This window comes from Strongylocentrotus purpuratus, unplaced genomic scaffold, assembly GCF_000002235.5.
Source record: "Strongylocentrotus purpuratus isolate Spur 01 unplaced genomic scaffold, Spur_5.0 spur5_scaffold_19, whole genome shotgun sequence".
NCBI lineage: Eukaryota > Metazoa > Echinodermata > Echinoidea > Camarodonta > Strongylocentrotidae > Strongylocentrotus > Strongylocentrotus purpuratus.
Window position 1 is genome coordinate 17,912,209 of NW_022145604.1, and position 11,774 is coordinate 17,923,982.

The 11,774-nt window shown below is 37.4% G+C and overlaps 1 protein-coding gene across 1 annotated transcript; it reads left to right on the top strand.

The window, feature by feature from the left end:
• The first annotated feature begins 94 nt into the window (after positions 1–94).
• Positions 95–9,147, top strand: LOC115926082 (sperm-associated antigen 6). The gene is made up of 9 exons (XM_030990473.1): positions 95–283; positions 2,059–2,154; positions 2,764–2,930; positions 3,350–3,533; positions 4,193–4,398; positions 5,147–5,473; positions 6,160–6,351; positions 7,014–7,276; positions 9,011–9,147. Exons 1-9 carry the CDS (start codon positions 259–261, stop codon positions 9,075–9,077), a joined length of 1,527 nt encoding a protein of 508 aa, XP_030846333.1. The 5' UTR covers positions 95–258; the 3' UTR covers positions 9,078–9,147.
• The last annotated feature ends 2,627 nt before the right edge of the window (positions 9,148–11,774 follow it).

The following is an 11,774-nucleotide window of genomic DNA, read 5'->3' on the forward strand; positions in this document are numbered from 1 at the left end:
GCTAAGCACTAGCAAGTGCCGATGGAAAAAGAAGAAGATCTTCCGGTTCGTATGTCACCGATATAGCTAGCTAGCTATCGCTAGAGCTACCGCATAGCAACGATCACTTTGCCCGTGCACACTTTGTTTACAGGCTAGGCTAACAAACAACAAGGAGAAAGGCCAAAGCCCATCAAATTACGAAATAAAGTCTAGATCTACGCTAATTTATCTGAATAGGCAATTTTAATTGCAGTGGTGACATCAATCAAGAAAATCATGAGTTCAAGACAAGTATTGCAAGGTAATATTGATTTATTAACGCCTTGGTTAAGGGTCAAAAGTCTCATTTTGTTAAAGTTGATCCAGCAGCAGTCGCCACGCATGGCGCCGCACCGGAGCTCTGCCGCCAGAGATGAGGCGGGGAAGCTGCAGCTGCATGCCTGTGACCCGTGTACCTAGATCCTAACGAGCGATCGCGAGCGCTGCATTAAATCACAAATTATATGATACTTAAATCTAATTTAGAGACAGGTTGTATTCATAAAACATAGACTCTAGATACATCGTACATGTAGGGTCTAGTCTACTTCTTAAATTTTGATATGATTATCACAATAAAAATTAATTAAATTTAAAGGCACCATATCAATCAATCATTGGCAATGGCTGCATTAGACCGAAAGCTTCAGTCTCTCTAATCGTCGGTTGTTCCACTGAGACTACGTCTGGCTCCACTAGACCTCCGATTATAGAGACTGAAGTCTGGGGACCTCTTTCTGTGAGGCACTGTACGGAACAAATGGTTCGGTTCGACCGGACCGCGATGAATGAGATAGACCCTATGCAACGAGATTTTCACTCTTTACATCCTCATACATGCTGCAGTATGACAATAATTTAGAGTCTAATTAAAAATAACATATATATAGCTTATTTGACTTACGATAGCTTGCTCATTTAGATCCTAAATTAATGATTAATCCGAGAAAGTCTCGTCGTCAACATTATCCGTCTTGGTTTTAGTTGATGAATATTCATTTTTTCTTTTCGAACGTCCAATAGCTACCGTAGCTACGTACGAGTCGGCCCAGCTTGACCAACGAACTCCCACGAAACGAGTGCTCTGATTGGCCATTTGGCTATGTTTTGGTAGGTGGACCCGGAAATATATCGGCCGCCGGGTAATATTTCGAATGCATGAACGTACCGTTTCACAGTTCGGAAATACAAACTGGATAATTCATATAAGTAAGTCCGTAAATTATACATTTAATATTAAGTTATCAAATTTTGATAACTGTAATTAGGACAAATGACATACCGACCTAATTTACATCTGATTTAGAAATCAGAAAATTAGATCTAAATAAAGAAAATCGGGGAGAAAATGTTTTGACACAAAAAGCTGCCATTGTTGGCTATAGCTACCCCCACGGTACGAGATCTCTGGGTTGCCATCTGTATTGGGGAATGACAACAAATGTCAGTTTTATTAAAGAAATGACCCAAATCAGATGGTTATTGCTGTCTATGGCTGCATCAGCCATCATCAAATGTCATTGTCAGTCATATTTATTTCAATAGGGTCTCAGAATCTCAGAATTGGTGTCCAGACATCGCTTAGAAAATAGAAGCACGACTAACGTCTAGAGGGGGTGTCGTGTGCATTTTAAATTGATCATGCACAGTTCTTCTGGAGGCATAGAGTAGGGCCTAGGCTATACTCTATACTATAGATCTAGCCTACTCTAGTTTAAAGGTTTGTGCAGTAGAGTTCAGGTTTTTGACGCCTGGCGGGAGGCTGTTCCAGTGTCTTATTGTATTTGGTATGAAGCTGTTCAGGTACGCGTTTGTTCGGCATTGTAGTGGGACTAGAAGATTGGTATTCTCTCTCACAGATCTTGGTGCTTCATGAACATAATCTGGGATATCCACAGCAGCTTCCTTTACCTTTACCTTTACCGCAAATACTGGAAGAATGCTGTGACAGCCTCCCCAAATAAATAACTGATTTACTATTTATTTAAACGATATGGTTCATTGTTTTCTTCTTCTTTAAAAAAAAAAACTATGCAGTGTTTGAGCAGTATCAGAAAGCCCGCACCACGTTTGTCCAGACAGTTGCGGAGCTAGCGTCAAGACCACAGAATATTGAAACTTTGCAAAATGCAGGTAAGTTTGCACACACACAAAAAAAAAAGATGTTCAAATGTACATTATAATTCAACATGTATAATTCATGATATAAAAGTCAGTATGGTTACATCTATGCAGACAGATAAATTGGTACAAGAGAAAATGAAACAACAGATCAGAGACGCACATGCTTAACATATGGTTGTACTTTGTTTGTTTTTTCTTCTCACTACATTGTTACATTTTTGTGAAGGTTCAGTCAGAAATGTGGAATACAAAGTACAATTTGTTTGTAATTCCATACGATCTGGGTCAACTTGGCACTAGCGAAAATTCACACTCGCACGAAGCTCATGAATGAGTTATCCAAGACAGCTGAATCAGTTGCAAATAGGAATGTGTAAAATAGTTAATAATTGAACATTTTATAAGGTGAGATTATGCAAATTATGGACTAAATAGCTGTTTAGAGCTTGTATAGCTTGCGATTTAAATCTTCAAAACTTATCACAGAGCGAAGCCAAGTTTTCCCTAGTGTTGAAATAGTGCATACACATGTATGTGAAATCATAGTTTAGGCCCTAAGCCTAAGTGCGTGTACCAATGTACACATTTTATTGATGCATTACTACTTTTTTGTTGAAGGTGTTATGTCCCTGCTTCGTCCTCTGCTGCTGGACATTGTACCCACAATTCAACAGACGGCAGCCTTAGCTTTGGGTCGCTTGGCCAACTATAATGATGACCTTGCAGAAGCAGTGGTAAAGGGAGATATTCTTCCTCAACTTGTCTACTCTCTTGCTGAACAAAATGTAAGTCTACTGATAATTATAACCAAAACTGTGTCCAAGTAGTGCAAATCAAGACAATTTTTTTAATTGTGTGGGGTTTTTTAGGAATAGGAGGGAGGAAAAATGATGTTTCTGCATGAGATTTGCAAAACTCATCTACTACTAAAACAAGTTAATCATAAAGTGGAGTAGCTAGCCTTCTGACATCAAATTGTTCTGAATAAAAGCAGTAAATGAATGAAGCTTAAGAAATTTTTTGTTTTTTTGTTAAAGCATGTAAGATCACTACAAAAGTTGTTGACTCTGTGAACTTCAAAAATGTTGGTTGAAAACCACAATTTTCCGCTCTCATTTTTGCAGAAGCATTTTTTTCCTGAACTTTTTACAATTTATTGACTAATTTAATGTTTATTTTTTGTTTCTTTTGTTAATAATGACAGAGATTCTACAAGAAGGCGGCTGCATTTGTTCTTCGAGCCGTAGCCAAACATTCTCCTCAGCTTGCTCAGTCTGTGGTAGACTGTGGAGCGCTGGATGCCCTTGTTATCTGCTTGGAGGAGTTTGATCCTGGTGTCAAGGAGTCAGCAGCTTGGGCCCTGGGATACATTGCCAGACATAATGCAGGTCAGGATCCAACTCGAGTCAATCCAATTCAATTCAAAAGTGGTTTATTAAACAATATGGTTTGCAATGATAAGCTGAATTGCAGATGTATAAACAAGATTTAAAATGTTAATTAAAATGTATTAAAAGTACATGGCAATATACCGGTATGTCATTGATAAAAATGCTGTCTAGCTACTGATAAAATACATTGTTAGAAATCTGGAGAAAAAAAATTATTTATAAATATTGTCAATGAAATTGAATACTAATACAAATAAAAAATTAATTGATAACACCAATTACTCCATAAAATAAAATTAAAAGACTGGTATCTGTGATTCAGAGTAAAAAAGCAAAAAATTAATGCATTTGGATATGTTGTAAAATGGGGGGAAAGGCATATGGCCAGTTACAAGTTTTCCATGATGTACATGAGATAAAATTATTTCTTTAGAAGCCTTTCTCATTATCAAAGTCAATCTTTATCAAAGTCAATCCAATATATGTAAGTGAAAAATTAGAATTGAACTTGAGTAAATGATATCAGAAAACATTAAAGCTGATATTTTGTGGGGTAAGACTTGAGAAATGATATGAAATTCATTTTTAAAAATGGATTTCTAGAAAGCTTTTATTTACGAGTATTAATGGTTTAAATGTTTTGATTTTTCTTACAGAGCTTGCCCAGTCCGTGGTTGATGCCGGAGCTGTACCTCTGCTCGTTCTATGTATCCAGGAACCTGAGCTGTCCTTGAAGCGTATTGCCGCCTCTGCTCTGAGTGACATCTGTAAGCACTCACCTGAACTGGCTCAGACTGTTGTTGATGCCGGAGCAATCGCTCACCTAGCTCAGATGATTCTCAATCCTGATGCCAAACTTAAGGTCAGTTTCTCCATGCTCTCTAACGATTTACTGTGAAAGCTGTTCTATTTCTCCTCTAATACTTTGATTATCATCTTGATGGAAAGTTTACTTGAATGTATTTTAAAATGTAGATCATAAGAAGGCATAGTATATCCACAATTACATTATTGCTAACAAAATTGCCAGGAAAGATGTCATTATCAGATACATTATAACTTATACGCACCTCCTTTCATTAGTGTGCACTTTGTGAAGTCCAATGATCCAGTGTTTTGATATGTTGCAAATTATACATTTGTAGGATTTTGAGTAACTTCTATTAAAAGCAACATCAAGTCCCCCAGTGCCGTAGACATTACACTGATTTAACATGAAAATCGTCACCATCATCTAATACCTTGCTTCAAATTTGCACATTTCTCAAAATTATACGAATGTACCATCTGAAACATGAAAGAAATCAAATTATTAGATTTTAAAGAAACTTTGTTTGGAATAATCACAATCATAATCAGAGAAAAAACATTCACATGAGCAGAAAAGTAAAGTTCATATCACAAATATTCTCAAAATGAATGTGCCCTATTGTTTCTATACATGTACATGTAAGTATGCATATTTGTTATATAACTAAAAAGTCAAAATTAAGTTTAACAGTCAGTTGTTCTAAACTGTCTGGTTGAAAAATTGTCCCTCCAATATAACTGGTCATTACTTATGCATTGTTATTTTTTTTTAATGCCTTGTATATTATTTTTGTATACAGCGTCAAGTATTCTCAGCTTTGAGTCAGATCTCCAAGCACTCCGTGGACCTGGCCGAGATGGTCGTTGAAGCAGAGATCTTCCCTGCTGTCCTAACCTGTCTCAAGGACCAGGACGAGTACGTGCGTAAGAACGTCGCCACTCTGATCCGTGAGATCGCCAAGCACACACCGGAGCTGTCTCAGCTGATCGTCAATGCTGGGGGCGTGGCTGCCGTGGTAGATTACGTCGGTGACTCGCAGGGTAACGTGAGACTGCCTGGTGTCATGATGCTGGGATACGTAGCGGCTCACTCAGAGAATCTGGCAATGGCTGTCATCGTCTCCAAGGTAAGCAACGGCATCTCCTTTATCTCAGTTTGTAAAGTAGGGTTAATATAGAAACTTATGCTTACCTCGTTCGTAAAGAAAACTTGCATTCCAGATTAAGTGGAAAAAGTAGAACCCACCTTGTTTGAACCCACTGGTGATATCAGCAGGTATGTGTTGTACCATTCATTTCTCATAGTTCCCAACCAATGTAATAATAATCATTGGTATTCTACCCATGATGTTTTTTAATGTATGACTGATGGAGATGTGATCCAAGAGAAAACACAATTAGCTATAGTTCTTTTTACTTTATTTTAAATAACCACCATAAGCACGTAACTTGCAAAGCACACAGGACAAGCTGCTTCTGAAGCTACCTCACACACACAAAAAAGTGACTCTTGGAGATTGTGTTTTTAGTTGCGCCGCTCCAAAGCTTTGGAATAACCTACCACTAGACATAAGAAAAGCTTCATCTGTTTGCTGTCTTCAAAGTTTTGTTGAAGATGCACTTGTTTTCAAGAACTTTTCAATAGTTCTTTTATTGTGTGTCTGTAAAGTAGCACTGTTAGGGGTTTTGTTTCCATCACTACGATCTATCCGCACTAGAGTTGAGGCTGTGTGTATCTATCTATCGTTATATTTGTATAGTGGTTGCGCTATATTTGATCTTATTATTATTAATATTTATTATTATGATCCAGGGTGTCACACAACTAGCTATCACGCTTGCAGAGGAACCAGAGGATCACATCCAGGCTGCAGCAGCATGGGCTCTAGGTCAGATAGGTCGTCACACCCCAGAGCATGCCAAGGCTGTAGCAGTGGCTAATGTCTTGCCTCGTCTGCTGCAGTGCTACATCAGAGCGGATGCCTCAGAGGACCTCCAGACAAAGGTAGGTTATTTGGTACAGTCAAACCTGCCTAAGTGACCGCTTGTATACAAAGACCATCTGTCTACAAAGATCACAATTTTTGTTTCCCCTGAAAATGGTTTCTCATTGAAACATGTATTAAATTGAACCTGTACATAAAGACCCTTGTCCTGTCTCCCTTAGGTGGTCATTATAGACAGGTTTCACTGTAGTTATATTGTTATCCCACAAAAGGCCACCGAATCGTCTGTGTTATTATGAACCGACAAATCCATCATATATATTATTGAACAGTCGATTCGTCGGTTGATGATAATGCCGACAAAATGTACATTATTTATTCTCTCTCTATCTTTTACCGTGTGATAACTTTCTCTTTTTAAAACAAATTCCGAAATAATGTTTGCGATTGATGATCATTGCTTCTTCGGTTCATAATAATGCGATGAAATGTAGGTTAGTTTCTCTTTCTCTTTATTTTACCATGTGATAGCTTGCCTTTTTAAAAACAAATACCGAAATAATGTTTGCAACTGATGATCATTGCTTCTCCGATTCATTATAATGCGACGAAATGTACATTATTTTCTCTTTCTCTATATTTTACCATTAATAGCTTGTTCTTTTTTTTTTAAATACCGAAATAATTTTTACGACCGATGACAATTGCTTCTTTCTTTCAGGCCAAGAGAGCTCTGAAGAACATCCTCCAGAAGTGCATTCACCTACCAGCCCTCGAGCCTCTCCTTCACGATGCCCCACCCAACATCCTCAAGCACGTGGTTGGTCAGTTCAGTAAGGTACTTCCCCACGATGCCAACGCCCGTCGTCTGTTTGTGACCAGCGGCGGTCTCAAGAAGGTGCAAGAAATCAAGGCGGAGCCCGGTAGTGCCTTACATGAGTACATCGATACCATCAACAACTGCTTCCCTGAGGAGATTGTCAGGTATGTCAGCTCTCCACTCATTTCATATAAAAATAAAAATAATGAAAAATAAGTTTTCCAATGCGCATTTCAACTTCGGGGAATAATAATACTGTTTTTATATAGCGCTTATTAGAATCACTAAGCGCTTACAAACTTGGAGATTATTACCCCGACTTTAGCTGTGCTGGCATTGCGGCGCTCTAGCATTTCAAAGAATTAATTCCTACCAGGTACCCATTAACATCACCTGGGTTGAGTGTGGCAAATATAGATCAATGTCTTGCCAAAGGACATTAGTGCCGCGGGGGGTCTCAAACCGCGTAGAAAATATCAATGCGCTAAAATACATGATAGATAGAGCATTGAAGTTTGTTTTTTTGTTAATAAGTACAGGCAAAAATCATGATCATAATCAAAACAAAATACTATGATTTTGTTTATTGTAAGGATTTTACCCCAAAAAATGAAATCCGTTTAATTGAACAGGTACTAAGTGCAGAGTTTTTAGAACATATAAAGAAAGTAAAAGATATTTGAGGTAATGAAACAACAGGAGGTTAAAATGTCTGTCACCTCATTTTCTTGTTGCTTTGTATCAGAAGTGAAAATTAGCACCACCACCTAGCTTGAGTTCTGCTACTAGTAATTTTATGTTTGGAACCAGAAGGGCGTTAGCTCACATACTTTTAACGCAGAGTAGACGCCCTTCTTGCTCTGAACAGACAATTTATAACTTTGAGATAAGAAAAGACTGACGAGTTTCCTAAAGCCAACCAGATTGGCAACCATTAATGCACAGTTCACACCGACGCCGAATGTCGCGCTTTAAATCGGCGATCAATTCGGCGTCATTTTTGTTTACTTTTCAAAAAATCTCACGATCTCCTCAGATATGTTATGCTCTGACATCTTAACAAAGTGTGTCAATTGGTGACAGAGCGTACAAAGTGGGGTCACCGCTTTGAACCAAGCTCTGTTAAACTCTGTTAAGCTTTCCTACGCTTTGAGCAAAACTTTGATATTAAAGCTTTGTGACGCTTTGATAAGCTTTAATACGCTCTCCCCGCTTTACGCAATTCGTGACAGATCGCCTCAAATTTTTAAACAGTTTAACAAATTTTGACGCTCTTGCAGAATGTCCCGAGTTGCTCAAAGCTTTCTCACGCTCTATTACGGTCTTTACGCTTTAATTAAGCTTTGTTACGCTTTGCCGCCGATTTAATTCGCCATCAATTTGGCGTCGGTGTGAACTTATGAATAAGAATAGGAGAAACTCTAACACTAAACAAGAATTGCCACACTTTCACATCTTTCAAGAGGTGTCTGAAAAGACATCCAATTTTATGTAATAGTCCTCTCTGTTTGTAATTCATGTAAACTTTGTATTACATAATGTTCTCTCTATTTGTTTGTAAATACTTCTTGTCAATGCACTTTGCATCTCATGAATGGTGCTTTACAAATGTAATAATATTATTATTATTGTTATTATAAACAAGCTTAAAGCCTATCTGCACTAGTTTGGCCAGGAGGGGTTAGACTTCCCCGCATGGTCACTGACAGGCGGTTATCTCATCAAATCAGCTCTTAATTAACATAAGAAAACGGGATCATGGGGGACAAATGGTCACCGCTTAGGCATTATTTGCTGTAAAGAGGGCCCAAGTATAGTAGTGCAGTGGGGCTTTAATTCCCATATTTTCCCTGATGTTTTAAATTGGACGTCCAATTCTATTTCTCTCTTCCATACAGGTACTACTCCCCTGGTTATTCAGATGCCCTGCTGGACAGAGTCGAGCAATACCAACCGGTTGCCTAGACGACAAACACCGCTACAGCTCCAACCTACCTTCCTGGACAGCAAGCAATCACACTTTGTTTTCAGAAAATGAAAAAAAACTCTGTCGATAAGTGGTTGCATTTTCTCATTTCAGTAGCTTCAAATGTGAGAATGAAGTGGATCTAAAGATACTCCATGAATTTGGCATACTTCATGCACCAGCATGATATTCAAATTCATAGTGTTCTTCAAAATTATTTTATTTTATTATAATAACATAGGACCCCTAGCTCTCTATGATCTATAAAGCCTACCCATCAACGCAGCCATTTTGTGCAAAATCGAATGCAAGTGGTATGGTAGTAACAATCCTACGATACATTATGTTTTACCATCATGCGGACACATCTTTTATATGGAACTGAGCAACAACTTTACATTATATGAATCAAAATAATTTCTTGGTTTAAATCCATGTGGTTATATAACCCTGTATGTCAATGAAAGTTGTCATGATTAAAGGAATATCTATCATTGGTAGAGTTTATTAAATACTTACAGACTAAATACATCTAGTTGGATATGAGTCACAGTGTATGCACTGTTCCTATCTTTACTTGTAGTCTTTTATTTAAACAATCTGCAATAGATTTATTCTTGAATTGCATATACTTATATACTTGTTAAAAGTAATGCACATTATTAGATACAAGTACTTGTAGTTCATTAGGAACCTAGTGCACTCACGATGAAAATTCTTCATAAGATTTTAAAATCTTTGTCTAACTTCAATTATTATTATCATAAGAAAGTGCCCTATATTATTAAGGGTTTTCAAGATTTTTTGAACAATTTTAAATCTTGAAATTTGAAAGGGGTGCACATTTTGATCCGTCCCAAAATGATTTGTACATTCTTAAATGTTTTGTACTTATTTGTAAATATTATATTTGGTTATTATGTTAAATGTATCTATTTGTGAGAGGTTTGTGAATAAAACATGCATTTATGTACTTAACATTTGTTTACTACTTTTGTAATATGTTATGTTGTGATGAAAATGGTGTTATTTAGAAAGGTCTGAATTAAATTGGTTTGAAAGTTCTTATATCACAGCGAAAAGTAAAGATGTCTAGAGTTCAGTCACTTTCCTCAGATGCGAATTGGCAAACTGAAATAAGCTGCCAATTTTCTGATTGCCAGTAGTTGTTGTTTTGGCGATAACTGCATCCTATATGACAGCCGGTATGCGCCCCCGTCCCTGCTCATGTTGTTAGGCGTGCGTTTGATCCACATAGCTTCCCAAGTCCTCCTGGCCCAAAGGATGTGATATAAGAACTTTCAAAGCAGTATTCCATAGTCTGAATTATATGATTTATTATATACCTCACTTAAGAAATCCAGCCATCTGATTGGTCGAATTGCATTCATAAACTTCAACTGTTCCTGTAAAATTCCCGGTAACCATGCATAAAACATTTCAATATTTTTAATAACCATGGTTATTAAAAAAATAGGTCAGTCTCCATGGTTACCCCATAGGTTTACATGTTAAAAAATGGTTTGAGCGATGGAGGATACCATACGTGTGCGAAAAATTGGTCGGCAATTTCAATACAATTGAATCTCGATCGATCTTACCGACACTTTTATCTTGCATTGTTGACATGAAGACGAAAATTAACTCTCAAAAACAAAAAAACAACATCTGCCGATAGATCTTGATCTAAGTTCGTGCCAATATGCATTGCAAAAGTAAAAAGAAGGGTCCGTTTCATGGAGCTTTTGCGAAGCATCCCTCACGCGGAGCCGTTTTCAATCCATTTTAATGTATATATTGGAGAAAACTGCCAAGCATGTTAACGGCGCCGCGATAGCCGAGTGGTCTAAGCGTTGGTTTTTGATACACCTCTTGTTGTACGCAAGAGTTCGAATCCCGTCTTCGACAAAAATGTAAAATATTTTTTATTTTTTATTTTTTAGTCTATTTTTTTTCGGCATATAAAAGTATTAATGACTGCTTTAATATTCGAGAAATAGTTGTTTTATTACGCTCTCGGGAAGGTTACAATTGGGCTATTCCCCTCGGCAAGCCTCGGGGAATAGCACAATTCTAACCTTCCCTTGAGCGTAATAAAACAACTATTTCTCTCAAAGCAGTCATTAATACTATACTATTACATAGAAGCTGTCATTATAAAAGGGCAATCCAACCCTTGTAATAAGTCATTTGGATGAAAGGAACAAAATAAGAGAAACAGAATGGCGAAAGTTTGAAATGAATCGGATCAATAATAAGAAAGTTATGGATGTTTGAAATATGAGATCACCAAGTCTATGCAAGTTGGCAGCTTGGTCGGTGGATTGTGACGTCGCAGTTAACTCTCCCATTTGTCTTGTACAAAAGTATGATTATTTTCTGTATTTCTCCCAAGTGCCTTCTCCATTGTGGCACTACTTTGGTGAAATTCAAAGAAAATCACAAATATGTCAAATAGTGTATCACTAGAAACTGGTAAGCTAACAGATGTCCATCGTACAAGTTTGAGGTCAACTACATATCGGGTGATTTATAAAAACACAAATACAACCACCACCATAGCAGCTGGAATATACGAGAGGTTCGCCAGAAAAATAACGATGTTTTAATGACGTCACTATATGGACCAATACTGCCCAAGCAGACGACATCCCATACAGAATGAACATAATTGCAAAGCTTTTATTTGTCAAATT